This window comes from Lepisma saccharinum, chromosome 4 (genome assembly GCF_977018435.1).
Source record: "Lepisma saccharinum chromosome 4, izLepSacc3.1, whole genome shotgun sequence".
NCBI lineage: Eukaryota > Metazoa > Arthropoda > Insecta > Zygentoma > Lepismatidae > Lepisma > Lepisma saccharinum.
This window is the reverse complement of record NC_139232.1, coordinates 101,085,551-101,101,186: the sequence shown is the minus strand read 5'-3', so window position 1 is coordinate 101,101,186 and position 15,636 is coordinate 101,085,551. Positions and strand designations below refer to the sequence as shown.

General features: G+C 36.2%; 1 protein-coding gene across 10 annotated transcripts in view; it reads left to right on the top strand.

Moving 5' to 3' along the window:
• Positions 1-15,636, top strand: part of LOC145986675 (putative fatty acyl-CoA reductase CG5065) — a 138,759-nt gene that overhangs the window by 107,050 nt on the left and 16,073 nt on the right. For 9 of the 10 annotated variants that reach the window (XM_083120971.1, XM_083120962.1, XM_083120966.1 and 6 more), the window contains 2 exons: positions 9,896-10,155; positions 12,775-13,023. In XM_083120971.1, the coding sequence (XP_082977097.1) occupies positions 9,955-10,155; positions 12,775-13,023 (450 nt within the window). In that variant the 5' untranslated portion in view covers positions 9,896-9,954. Of the gene's footprint in view, positions 1-4,437; positions 4,459-9,895; positions 10,156-12,774; positions 13,024-15,636 lie in introns of those variants that run through there. The other variant, XM_083120970.1, reaches the window with a different exon arrangement.

Genomic DNA, 15,636 nt, shown 5'->3' with positions numbered 1-15,636 from the left:
GTATCGAGTCTGGATGGAGTTCACCCGCCATCATTTTGAAACTAGGAGGACCAGTCTTTGGCGGAATTTATGGGGACTGGGACGTTAATCATGGACGTGTTTGTTCATTTGTTGCCGGACGAAGCTCCAGTAGCCTACATATCTCATGCATTTTTATGCATTTACCCCAAATGTAATTCTTTGAGAATGTTTTCCAAACATTTTTCCTGGATAATCATCCGGGTTTACACAGCTGTCCGCTTTTCTCACAGCTTGAATATGCGGTAAAATCCCAAACGAGCAGAAGCAGGTGTGATGTCAGACTGTCCGCTTTTTTCTACGACACCCAACTGTTTCGCAGCAGATTTGGCAAAATGTATGTATCTTTTTTTAAAGTTTTAAACAAATAAAACATTTAAAGTTAAACTACATGCCAAGAAATATTATATTCTTAAGAATATAATTTTCTTATTTTCTAAGAATAATGGTTGATAAGGTATCTCTTCATCATAAAATGAAGGGCTGTGTTTCTAGTTATATCGTAAGCTTTTCTTAAAACACTTATTTATATTTGAAAATCTTCTCGTGTACTGTGTTATTCTATAAATTCCAGATTATTTCGCGGTTGCCAGATTCTCCTCGATCCCCGTGGTGGCTGCGTCGTTTTCGGAAACATCAAATTCTATCGTAAATGCAATAAATTGGCATTAACAACAGTATGTTAGTGCGGGGGAAAAAAGTGTTTTCATTAACTACTCTTCAGTTTAGAAAAGTGTTTTGAAACCCCTTCGTAAAAGCATGCAGTGATCGTAAGTGCTCAAGTTCGGAGAGGTGGCCGATCTCCGTGGCTGAGTGGTTAGCACAGCGCGTAAGGTTCGAATCCCGGCCTGGGCAAGGATGTTACTTGTGAGTGTTCCTTCATATCATCCATAATCATCTTCGCGATTAGTCAAAAATGGCAGAAAAGCGAAGTAAAGTAAACCAAATCAATCAAACAGCCAAAACTTCTCATTCAAGTTACTTCGCCCGGGAGACTCTTCAGCCTCGTTGCCCGACAGAGGCGCACAGCTGAAAAAGCGCTTGCCTTTACCGTCATACTGGCAAAAAAAGAACCCACAACTTAGTTTTCCAAATAAACCAGAGACGCGACTTATAATTAGACCCACGAAGAGAAGCCAGTTGGAATCCAAATCCAGGAACATTGTTCTCATTGTTCGTTGAGATAGGTCTACATTGTTGATCCTCAGATCAAAGTTTGCGTAGCACGCGAGGCTAATTCCGATGAAATGAGATTTTGGTTCCCGGCTTGTCTTGGCTCCAAGTGTTTTGCATTAGGTAATGCTGGTATCAACTTCTCTTTGTATCGGATTGGTTCGGAAGTAGTGGATTGAGTTGGGCAATGAAACAGCATTAGCACGTAAACAGTGGATATGTTCATTTTATTCGATTTTCTTCGCTGTTGTGTGCTGCGAAAAATTACAAATAACAAAACAGCTTTCAGTCGAACACAAGAATTGTACGTACATTTGTCGTTTAAAGACATCTTCTTCTTTGTAGGGAAGAACACGACATGTTGATCACTAGCTTAACAATTGCGAATGTTCATGATTTAACATGATGAATATTAGCGCTACATTTCTAAACATCTGTTCCTATGTTTGCTCATAAGTAGGGCGATGTTTCGTTATTACAAATTTAGTTTAGTATCTAAATTAGTAATTCGCAAAGATAGATACTGTTGTTGATACGAGTTAATTATTACTGGATTCAAATTTTAAAGTGGGGTCCGAACAGTTACGACGCCAGAGGGGGAGCGGTTGCCCTCCCCCCCGAAATAAAAACGCAAGACTGGATATTTAGAGGTATATTGCACGTAACAACCCGTCTGGAAGATATATTCGCCTCCCTCCCCTCACTATTTTTTTCTTACGTTACTGAATCCCAAATGAGTTTCTTGTATCTGTTTCATCAGGCGACCATTTACGAGTTACGTGAGTTAGAAAAGCGACATAAGAAATCAGAAAGACATTGAATTTGATTTTTGAGTTCACTTTATGTAGAGAGAGGCTAATCGGGACTGGACCTACAGTTTAAGGTGGGACGCGAACCGCTATGTGCATCCACCGAGTATGAAACTCGGGGGGGACCCGTTGATTACAAGGCGGTGGAACTCCACTACACCGTCGGGAGGCCTAACCGGAAAAAAATAAAAATGGATTGAGATCCGAAACCTCAAGGAATTGAATCTGGACCACGAACATTAGTAATATTAGGCTACGAATACAATGGCTAGTGTGCACACTTGTTAGGAAAACCCTATATTTCTCGTATTTTATCTACAATAATAATTTTAACATAGTCCTTGTGTGTCTTATCTAGGATCAAACACAAGGGCTACGTTAAAATAATAATAACAATTATTATCATTATTATTATTAGAGATAAAATACAATAATAGTGGTTTCCTAAAAAGTTCAACGGTGTGAGAATTACAAATGCTTTACAAATGCTACTAATTGTATATTTTGTGCTATTATCTCACAATTTTCAAGTAATAAACAGTTTATTGGTTCTCTGATTATACGTTTCAGTTGAAAGCTCATTAATTTCCATAGAGGATACTTGATGCAATTCGCGGTTAAAATTACCATCTGAGCGCTAGTGTCGCTTCCAATATGGCCGCTCTATATAGGATAAATCTTTGTTTACATTCAGCAGTAGTACGAAACAGCAGCATGTTGTCATGGCTGGTATGGTAAAAATGTTTAAATTACACGATATTTTTAAATATTGTGAATGCGATGTGAATTCCAGGAACTATAACGAAGGTGAAGCTGTGTTGAGAACGAAGCATTTAATTATGATAGGCAAAAATATCACGGAAAACGCAGACGAAACTAATGTATACGCACTGGTTGTTCAAAGTTGTGCTGCATCATCTGCACCTCATGTTGGAACTGGGGGTTCTCGGAAATTATTTGAAAATAAAGACATTGAAATTGACCTATACTTGAAAAGCTGGCAGGAGAAAATTGCGAACATATCGTTGCAGTTCTTTCTCGATAATATTCACGATTTCATGACCAGGCTATCTTCACTAATAAAGGACATCGTACTGAATGAAAGAGCAACAGTAGCATGTCAATTTTCATTTTCTGGTTACATTTGACATTAATTCATTCTCAAACTATTTTCATCTTCCATCGACTTGCACCTGTTCCAAATTTCTCACATACATAATACATGGATGCATTGGGTAAGACCACGCCCGTGGTAAGACACTTTGTGACTTTTCGAAAAAGAAAAAGTTTTGTTTATAAAATACAATTTAAAATTTTACTTTCATGGCATTATAATATTTATCTCTCGAAAAATAAAGTGCGCAGACTCATGCATTCTTTGTAATTTCCTTGCCGAATTACAGTGTCATTCCCCATGCCAGAATCTTCTGTCAATCAATTACGTTTTCCCTGATTTATTTACAAATTTCATTTTGTTGATTCCACGGGGTGGAAACACATGATAAATTTTCATTTGTCCTGACCCATAAAACGATTTTCAGCACAAAAAAACCTGAACAGTACACCTGACTCTTTCGCATATTCCCCATGCTTTAAACGACTTCAACACAACGTATCCTACTTAGACTAGTTCCTGAAAGTCCCACCAGATGGCATATCGGTTAATTTTAATCGCGAATTATATAACAATAGGTCCACATCGTATTTGTCCCTGTCACTTCTTAATAGATATGTTCGAATGTAGTTTTCCTTTGTACAGGCCACGATTAAATGCCCTGCTCTTTGAAGACAAAGCTGTTTCAGCGTACCATCCGGCAGCGGCCTATATACGTTTCCGACTTTGACATTGAACAGCGAGTGTGTGTGCCCACAGTAAACATGTCTGGCACAGTTTTTTCTTCTTATCAGCTCAGATAAACTTTACAAGTTTGTCACCTGCTCCATTTACAAAGTAAACAAGCAGGAAAGAAGAATATATTCCAATGCATGTACTACGAAGTCGTCGTTATTTTGTGCATTGTGTATTGCAAGTTGCCGTCAGTTATAGCTGAGGATTTAACTCGAGATTACTTGAGTTACCCCCTTCAGTTCGAACCCTGGCAAGGAGGAGGCATCTCCCCTGCCGCTAGGGGCAGTTTTTCTGCCACTGCGTATATGTGAGAAAAATCAATTGTATGTAAGTGTTATATTACTTTTCTTCAGCAAATCAAAAGGCCCTTGACGTCGTGACATCACTTACCCCCCCCCCATCTCCTTCATGCCTGAGTTTAAGTGAAACGCTGGCACCTGTTGCGAATGTACAGATTCCATTGCATTCATTCGCCCTCATAAAAGCTCTGGACAGTGATGAATGTATGATGAAGTAGGACGTAGAACAAACTGACCAGATTGGGTTCTTAATTTAAAATTCACAGCATGTTATTGTGCGTGCTGAAACAAGTGGATGATAAGCCGCAATGTAAGTCGTTGGCTTGGAAGCGTTTTAGACATTGTCTCCTATAATATGTACGTGATAGGGTAGGTAATTTTTTTTTAATGACGCATAAATACTTTAAAGAAACAGAAAGTGTTTCATTCGTTTTATGCAGTGTTTGATTAAGTAACTAAAAAGCTTTAAAACAGCAAGAATGTTTAAACGAAAGCCAATAAAATGTATTTTAATAGATGAAAGAAAGATTGTTTAATGACTGTCATTATAATCAGTTCTAATTTTTACGAGAGTATATTTGTAATGGTAAATCTTTCACAAAAAAACATTATTTTGTTAAAAACCATACATTTTATTTAAACATTGGAAATGTGTTTTAAACATCCTAACTTATGCCAATATCACCATCCCAGTCTTGTAAATTGTTGTTTATGTAGATGCAATGTAAACACAAAAATGTACTTTAAAATACACTTGAAAAAATATTGATTTCGAAAGCGTTTTCAAACGAATGAATGTAATGTTTTTAAAAGCATGTTGAAAACTTCAACATATCTATATTTAAAAAAGAGAGATGTATTATTTCCAAGCACTTGTTTTAATTATTTAGATGTATTTTTTAATCATGCCAACTCTGATTCCAGGGTATAAATAAAAGAAAATCACTTCCCATCAGAGTTAATAATTTCTTTCAGTGTGGGGAAGAGAACATTCTAATTTACATAATTATTTCTGTATGTTCCGTTGTATCCTTGCCCAGCAACTATTAAAGAAAAAATCAATACATAAACATTTATAATATCAGCCTTGTGTTACAAACTCTTCCAAATTTTGCGTTGTTATGGCGAAGATATATTTGAATTTGTGTCTTGTGGTTTATTAAGAAACTTTCCTACTTTTCACCAGATTTGGAAATTTGCACCACACACACACACAAACTCCCAAAAATTGTGGATACGTCCCAGCTCTCACTTGCGCATAAAATGTAGGCTGTCTTCTTGTATATTGGATGGGATTGAGAAGTAACATGTTACTTTTTATTACTTACGTTAGTCATGTTAAGAGCCATCTTTTGTGGTGGAGTGGTTATTTATCACAGTATGCTATGAATCCTAACCTGGACATATGTTCTTTGAGTGTCCCTTCACCTATTTCATCAGTCATCCTCATTGCAGCGATTAGTTAAAAGTGGCAGAAAAATAGCCTAATATAATGTAATGCAATCACATTAACAAGTATACATGGGAACTGTATTATTTCATCTTACTATTCTTGCGTTAACCTTTCTAAATTAAGAATAGGCAATTTATTTGTCTGGAGGAGACATACTTTGTTGTGTTGTTTTAAACTTGTGCATGTAAAATTACACTAGGAAAATATGCATTTCAGAGGACAAACGTAATAGTTGTGTAAACAGTTAAATGCCTTATTGTGCGACAATGTAATGGTAACATGTTAATTTTGAAAACAAAGTAATGGTAGCATGCTACTTTTGGGACCAAAGTTAAGGTAACTGTAACACATTACTTTTTGGGACTACGTGCACAACTTGGATATTTGATGACAATGAGGACTGTGTTTGCTATTCGAGACACATTGCTGTTTACCAGCTGGATGCCTTTGACCCACATCCTATCTAAATTGAACTCCTTCGGAAATGGAGCACCATTATCCTATTATGACGTCAATGCATAACTGGCCAATCTTCACAAAACTGTTGGGAAAGTAGTTGACATGCATGAGAGACAGATTTTTTCAGATGTTAAAAATAATGTAATATATATGCTGATAGCCAGAAAGAAATAGACAAGAATGCTAATGTTCAGAACGAAACATACAATACAAAACCTTCTTCATGTCAGAATGGTTTCTGCGTGCCTTGTGACTCACAAGTAAAGGAACAAGGATGCACATGTCATTTCTCATATGGATGGTTCAGAGTATAGAAGCTTTTTGATATTGCAATAATAATAGTTGGGCATTTAAAATAGCTTTGACATAAATAACAAAAGGTGGAGTTGGTTTTTATTTTAAGGATTAATAAGCATGGATACTTTATGTACATGGTAAATCTTAACATCCATAGTAACAACCCATGGCGTAACAGCCCGTGAGAGAGAGCACCTACCTACCTACTGACCGCCGGCCTCATCCAACCATTTACAGGGTGATGTGTTGTGAGCATGATGGACCCCCAGTTGTCGTCGTAGTTTTCTATGACTGGGTTACACTATTCATTCATAGCTCCCCAATTCCCTCACTATCTCAAATAGAAAACTAAAAATGCTCCATTCTGAAAGTAAGGTGAATCCCAATCCATCTTTTCTGAAATATTACAAGAGGTATAAGCAAATACTGCACCAAGCAAAAATTAATCATAATGTCCGTAAAATCAATAATTCAAACAATAAATGTAAAACAATGTGAGAAATTATAAGAAATGCATCAACAAAACACCAATCTTTACGTAATAATATGGTGATGTGCATTAATGGAAAAGAAGTCCAACATCCCCCTAATGTTGCGAATACTTTCAATGAGTATTTTGTAAATGCAGTTCCAAATAGAAGGGATGGGTTTATGTCTGCTCCAGAAGAATGTTCTACACACATAACAGTAAATGACAAATCCTTGTTCATTTCCCCCATTACTGCACAGGAATTAAAGTTAATCTTCTGGCATTGATGAAATACCAGACTTCCTAATTAAGAAACGTTATACTTCCCTATGTCAACCATTACTACATATAATAAACAATTCCATTGAACAGGGTATTTTCCCAGACAGGCTAAAAGTAGCTGTTGTTAAACCATTACTGAATAAAAATGACCCAAAAGATTTATCAAATTACAGGCCCATTTTGCAACTCTGTCTTCTCAAAAATTATTGAACATGTAATAATGATGAAAGTAGAAAATTTCTGTAGTAAACACTCAATCTTAAGCTTGTTGCAGCATGGTTTTAGGTCCGAACGAAGCACGAAAACAGCATTAGGAGACTTAGTAGAATGTGTCGCACAATCGCTGAATAAATGTAATCACACGGTAGGAGTCTTTTGTGACCTATCAAAAGCTTTCGATTCCGTAAATCACGAGATACTGATGTGGAAACTTCAAAAACTTGGTATCTGTGGACTACCACAAAAGTGGTTTCAATCTTAACTTACCAATAGAAAGCAAATTGTAGAAATCCCTCACACCACAGCAAAAGGATACGTAACACATCAAGACTCCACCATGAAAAGTGTAACATGTGTGGTGCCTCAGGGAAGTATTCTTGGCCCTCTTTTGTTTCTTATGTACATGAATGATTTACCAAATGTTATACCTGAGGCAAATGCAATATTATATGCTGATGATACAAATATTATAGTAACAGACACTTCCAAAGATGCTCTACAATCTAAGGCTAATAACATATTAAGCAAATTAGGTGACTGGTTTTTAAATAATAATCTACTCCTCAACAGCAAAAAAAAAATTACATTACATTTTCTACAATCCAAACCAGAAACCAAAGAAGCCTCAATCGAATATCTGGGAATACACAACTAGAGCCTAAAAAAAATTCAAAATTTCTGGGTATCCTTCTGGATGAACACCTTAGCTATACAGAACACATAAACATGCTACAATCAAAATTAAGTAGTGTGTACTATGCCCCTTCAAGAAATGGTAGACATCTCAAGCACCAAACTGTAAAGTACCTTTATATGGCAAACTTTGATGCTTTACTAAGATACAGAATTATGGTTTGGAGTAACAAGGGCCACTCCAATGTCCTTCTTATGCTTCAAAAAAGAGCTATAAGAATCATAGCTGGAGTAAAGAAAACTTATTCATATAGAACTCTTTTCCATAAATTTAATGTGTTAACTCTCCCCTGCATATACATTTATGAATGCATTTTATATGTTAAGCAAAATATTTCCAACTTTGCCACAAATTAGGAAATACATGGTCTAAACACAAGAAATAAAGACAAACTTCACATAAAACACTGCTGTCTTAACTTATGTAAGAAAGGTCCCTTAAACTCTTCCATAGATCTCTACAATAAACTACCACCCACAAGATGTGAGGAAAGATCCAAAATTGATGATATTCAAGCACAAGATAAAATCGATGCTTCTGAAGCATGTATTTTATTCTATAGCTGAATACATGGAAGCGACTTTTACATGAGACAAAATGTGTATAATGTAGCATAATCACATATTCTTCTTGTAAATTTAAATGTCAAATGAAGGTGGATAATTAGTATCACCTAGAAGTAGGCTGTAGTGATCTATATCTTCTCGTGTTATATTTTTTTGTGATTTTGATATAATACCAGAGTAAGACCCATTTTTTTACAATTTTTGGCTATGTATTTTGTATTTGTATGTGTAAAATCTATTAATGTAGTATTGTATTGTAATATAAGTATTGACATGTCCTATATTACCATGTACTGTTATTTGTACACACAGGTAGTCCTTGGACGCAAATAAACTAAACTATGATGGGTGGCCATCGGTCTCATACAGAGACCGAAAGTTGTTACGCTTCCCCTGAGAGACTCAAACCTGCACGAGCCCCGTAGCCAGAGCCCAAAGCTTGCACCTTAGACTGCACGGCTAGGGTGTGGAACAAATCTTAACATCTGTACTGTGCAAATGACTTGAACCAGCTTAATTACCAAATATACAGTTACAACAATCTAACTTAAGTTATAAAATTCATTTAAGTGAAGGATTATTGAGATTAATTTTATTGTATTTTGCTATATTTGACAGTTCTCTATTAACTTACCACAAAAATCTAAAGCAGTGGGGTAGTAGCTAGGGTTACATTTTCAAAATTTTAAACTGATGCTCTATAAATATCATTTATAGTAAAAAATTATAACATTACAGGACAAGGCTGATTGTGATGAAACATATATTTGTATTTTTGCATTTGTATTTCATTTTAAACTTTGAAGTTAATCACAGCAATGAAGATTAAATTGAAAAGAAGAGACATTCATGAAGAAACACGAATGTCCATTGCAAGTTGACCAGTCAATATGTTTGCCACCAAGGTGCCATTGTAACACAAATTAAACATACAGATGTCAGTTTGATTGTTGTAATAATTGGACTGTTTTGATACTTGCTCAAATTGTACATTTACAAGTTACAGGATTTCAATAAGTAGTAGTTAAAAATTTACAATCTTCTAATGAGCCAAAGATAATCTTGAACAATTTTTCTCCCAATAAGATTAAACTTTGTGCATGTACAAATTAGCCTTAAGAACTGATACTGGAAAAGCTATAATTATACTTGAATTTTGTCTTGTGCTGAAGAAGCCAAGCTTTATATTTTAAATCTGAATATGTATGATGATGTAATAATTCTTAGAAATAATTGAATTAGTATTGTTTCATTGAAAGTTACATGTGAGACAAATCGTTAATGATTTCTCTATTGTTGTTTATGCAGAATTCTTCAATGTGGCACCTGTCTTTGTTGGAAACTTAAAAACGTTGAGCTCTGATAAGATGGCTGCAGACACCAGCCCTGTTGTGGGCTTCTTCCGAGGCCGTTCTGTGCTGGTCACCGGTGCCACTGGGTTCATCGGGAAAGCTCTTGTAGAGAAGCTTCTTCGAACCTGCCCGGACATCAAAACCATCTACTTGTTAGTTCGACCAAAGAGGGGCTTAAGTGTCGAATCAAGGCACAAGGAGTTACTTAAGAATCCAGTAAGTGTTGGTTCAGTATGCTTAAAGAGTGTAGAGAAGGTTTCTTCATGGGGAGGGTGATTGGGTGGTGGCCTCTTTCCACCCTGGAAGCTGCATTCTTGCAGATTAGGAAGTCTCGTGCACCTGTTCCACTGTTCCGATCATTACATTTATATCTTTAAAATAGAAAGTATGGTAATAATATCTGAAGGCAATGTTTAATAATGAAAGTTAATACTTTCCAGTCTGACGATTTCCACGCATCTTTTACCTGAGGATGGACGTTTTAGGGCATTTTTTTAAAAAAATACAGAAAAATACACTATTAATAGTATCACAATGTATTATATATCAAATGAAAGCTTAGATTCTGTTCTAATAGATAATTCAATTAGATGTTACATTTTTATAACTTACATATTGCAATATTTATTGAAAAATTACATATTTTTTGTATTTTTGATAAATCAGCATAAACATGCACTGTGCACTTTATAAAAAAACAATGAAATAACGGTAAGCCTTTACCCAACCAACATAAGCTGCTCTTTGGTGGCGAAAAATAGAACTATCTCCAAGCGTGTGCAACGATAATTGCATAAGGTTCGGGCAACTAAATTTAAACGCAATGGAAATACGGCCATCGTATCCTATCCGATTGGCGACCGGAACGGGTGTTTTACTCTACTCGCATCACACCCGATTCCCGACCGGAAAATGTTAATGATCATCATGTTCCTTATCTCTAAATGTTGTTTCAGTTTTTCAATTCATAGTGTTTATGCCTTATTAAAAAAAATTGTGATTGTATTTTTTTCATTTTTCAGCTTTTCGGCATAAATTACATCTGCTTTTGTAAAGGACAGACACATGTGTATTTGTATCGAATGAACAAATGAAAAACATAAGCATAAAAAAAATGTATATTATTTACACTAATGCTTGTTATAAAATAGATGTGATTGCATGAACAGTCTGCAAAGATCTGATGTATGATTACTAATTTTTTACTGCTTTTTTATATGCATGTATCGCTTTGCGTTCCTGAATTTGAGTTTTCTCATTATTAAGTTAGCACATTTCTTGATGGGTCTTCTCTGTGATGTATTGGTAACAGTTTCGACTTATTATCAAGAGGTTCTAGGTTTGATCCAAGGTGGAGGCACAGGTGATTCACATTCCAGTCCAGTCCTGATTAGCCTATCTCTGCTTAACTCTCTCTCTGTACACCAGGGTCTCCCCTGGTACACTGTTAATATCTTTCTGCGGGAATAGGAAATGCAGGTTATTGTTGCCTGTGTGTAAATTCAGTGTGGAGTCAGATGTGTTAACAGTCAGGAGTGTAGCATTCCACAGCTTGAAATAGAACCAGTGTGATTCATTTAAATTTCTGTTGCATCTTACAGGGTCAGTCAGTCAGACCCTGGTGTACAGAGTAAGTTACTATTTTTTGTGTACTGAAAAATACATTTGTGCTGTTTAATTATAATTGATAAATAAAAAGTAATTTGTACCATATGTTCAACATTAACATTGTTGTAATTTCAACAGAATTCTAGCACATTTATGACAATCCAAAGATGTAATATAATAGCAGGGTCTGCCTGACCAAGGTGTACAAGTCATTTAACGAAAATATATGTCAAAGGGTTAAAGTGGTTAAAGTGGACTTCAAACAAACTTCTTACTGACAGGCATTAAATTACAAATTAATGTATGTTCTCCCAATATGTTAAATCAATAAGCGTGCTTCCCAAGTAATCACAACCGTTGGGCCAACGTCAGTAATGGGAAAGATTGGCTTTGCGTTAGTTGGCAAATTGATGTTAGTCTTACATTGGGCCAATGTTTGACCATGGAAATGTGAGTCAAAATCAGTTTTAAAAACAACTTTGTCATGTTAAGACAACTTTCAAGAGTGTGCTGTAAATTCTAGAGTGTAAAATAAATTACATGTAACAGTGTTTCTTTTCTAATATTTAAGTCTCAGCACATACTGGAAATATAATATATTTTTTAATGGATGTAGAAGTTATTTTTAACTTGCAGTCACTCGCCAGTCCTTTGTCAGCTGCCATGGATGAAAGATGTGTTGGGAATTGCTTATTGTTTGTCTCTTTTGCTGTAGTAGAACAAGAACATTCTTACATGTATTATTGTGAAGGTGGTTAAGCAATATGTTCAGATTAAATTCCATGAAAGGTGGAAAACTAAGTAAACTCCTGTGCTATCACTTTAAAACAATGATACCAGGTGACTGAGAAAGTGCTGTGTATTTTTTTCACAAATCATTTTTACTATAGTTTACATTTCACCTCACAATAAATTATGTATGTATCAGAACACACACCTATATATACTTTAGTTTTCAATATGATGGCCCAATGTAAAATCCACACGTTGGGACAATGTTGGAACCACGGCCAAAATTACCATTGCCCAACGTTATGTTCTTATGTTTGGCCAGCCATTTTAAGTACGTTGGGCCAACCACTTTCGGTTACTTGGGTTGTTAGAAGCGTAATAATAATAATAACTTCTGTATTATCAAAAGAAGAATCAAATAAAAGTCAAAGATGTACTTGTGCAAATGGACTTATTATGTTAACAGCAAATGAAATGTGTTTAATCTCTTTGCAGGTATTCGACAGAGTACAAAAAGAATGCCCTCATATGTTGGATAGACTCGTATCTCTCCAAGGGGACGTTGCGGAACCAGGGCTGGGTCTGAGCGAAGCTGACACCCTTCAGCTTGCAAACAACGTGAATGTTGTATTTCACTCAGCAGCTACTGTTAGGTTCAATGAAAGTTTGAAGGATGCCGTGATATTGAACACTTTAGGAACTCAGAGAGTTATTCACTTGTGCAAGCAGATGTCTAACTTACAGGTAAGAGCATATTACCATTGCTATTATTAAGGTGTTGGTTTATAGGCACCAGAAATAACGAAAATATACTCTTAAAGAGGCACTATAAAGTATCCTGGGTTGTCGGCCTGTGTATAGGACCGGAGGCAACCCACCATTGTGAAGAAATTGGGGATCTATGAGTGAGTAGCATAACCTGGTCACGCATATCTCTTATAAGGGTTGGGGGTTCGACATGGCGACCCCACTTCACCCCATTAATGGTTGAAGATCTCCACACCTCTAGGTAGGATTGTGGGAGGGAGACTGGCAGTAGGCTGTAGAACCACAGGTTATTATTATTATAAAGTATCTTTATTGAACTTCAGTTTTTGTTTTCTATTTGTCTTATTTTTGTGTCACTTTTCTGTTACTTCAGCTAAACATGGTGGTGAATGGTGCTTGCTGCTTAAGACGAGGAGGGACAATTATGCACTAGTTTTGCATTTATTTCAATATCGTCTGATTGGGCACTGCTATTTAAAAAAGGGTTTAGTATGCAAGAGAGTATGAATTTCTCTCCATGTTGCAAGTGGAAACTGTTTTTCAACTTGATTAGTAAGCTAGACACGAATGTTTGAAAAATATAATTAATAAGTATTTACAGAATCCCATGCATTCCTTACGGGAAATTAACTTCAACTTCAAATTAAGGCTAATCAAATGCGAGTTTCGACTTTTCCTTCTACTATGTCATAGTTCAACCTGTCCTTTTCCGTCCATGTACTTTTCTACATTATTGGATGTTTGATATTGCCGAGAGAACGAATGAAAACATAGTCCCATAAGCGTAATGCATTTCTCCTTGACTCCTGCAGCCATCCTGGCAGAGTTGCCAAACCTGATGTGCATAAAAGAGCTACATTTCACCATTAATAGAGCTGACTTTCAAGGAGCTAGATTAACGAAGGCTGCATAATGTGCCTCCTAGGGTAATTTTAGGTGTCCGAGGGGTGGAGGTGCTGCTATTACCGTTAGCTTTAAAGTGATTGCAATTTATTCGTGGTTTTCACTGCCTAGATTTGGCAACATTACCCATCTCAATAATCCAATGATGTTCATATGAAATCGAAAATAAAGGATTCACAGATAATAATATTGTCATCTTCACCTTAGCCACAGCGCTATGTATAGAAATACCTGGAGAGGAAAGAGGGGGTGGGTGTCGCAGCCTATATATGAATATCACGTCACGTGCAAAATGTACACTCGTGGCAAAGGTTGGTCTTTATGGGCCGGAGCCAATGGTGGCATCATGGTGGGGAAGAGGGCGGGTGCCACAGTTCAGTCAAACGAGTGCACGAAAGAGTCAGATATTGCTCCAAAAGAGCAAAGTTGGCAACATCGGTCAGCAGCTGCCCCAGCGAGAAAGACCTAGGGGAAATTGTCCATCCTCGCCTTAAGCAATGCAATCAGCTGTTTACCATGTAATCCTGCCCTTGCGTTTCCAAAATATGTGGCATTCCAACACATCATAGTCATCTTTAATCAGTGCCAAGTGTTTGTATCATAATGAAGGGAGAAAACATAGTGACAATTAGTGTTTTACATTGTTGAAGTTTTTAACAATCAAGTCAGGGATGGAAACCGTGCATGTGGCAACTTGGGCACAAGAGAAGGTGAGGCAAGAGGAGGAATAAAATAACTATTTACTTAAATTTACGAGTTTGCTGCAGTTCTCAGCTTGGTTGAGCTGTGGAAGAAATTGCTGAAGGGACACTCGGAAAACAGTTTGCCTTCAACAGTGTTGTGTTGGTAGAGCCTAAGTTGCAAAAGAAGGGAGGTGTAAGCAAAAAATACTCCCAAAAGGCATTTTTTAGTCAAAATTGTGCAAAATAGACACTATAAAAATGCATGCTCGGAAGAAGCATGAAACAAATTTAAAGTATTCGAACCTATGTTGCAACACTAAAGAATACAAACAGTAAATAGACAATAATCTGCATCCTACTTATCATGATTTCCTGTGGAATATTATTTAGAGTTACTAGAAGTAGACATGAATTTAACACTTGTTCAGTAAGCTAGTGGAAAGTTAGTAATTTCATTCAAAAGCCATTTTTCTATCGTGCTAGTTTTTGATTAGTGGGCATATGGGTATGTAGTAAGCACAGTTCCAACTTACTTGCTTCAAATGTATGAACATTTACTTATGGTTGCCACTGACTACAATCTTGCAGGAAATGATGTCACAGTAATCAGGGTTTGGACAGTACTTTAAAGTAACTAACTATAAGTTACTTTCTGCTTTTAGTTTTCTTGCAAACAAACTACACACAATCACTGATCATTAATTCTAATAAAGTAAATGAATGAAGTGTTTTATTTATGTTTCTGTCATGTGTAAAGCAATTTCTTTCCTGAAGCAAAATCAGATTTAATCTCCTGGTTGCATGCAAAAGAGGTGAAAGAACAAGTCAGATTTTTCATGGATCATTTGCAATTTTATATTGGTTCCAGTAGCACTGTTGCTAAATTTTATGTCAGTACTTTTTTATTGGCAAAATTTTCATGTCATTCAAACCCTATTTAGAAGCATGTGAGAAACCTTGAAGGTCTTGAAATTTGGTTTTGAAGATATAAGTGTGAACCATG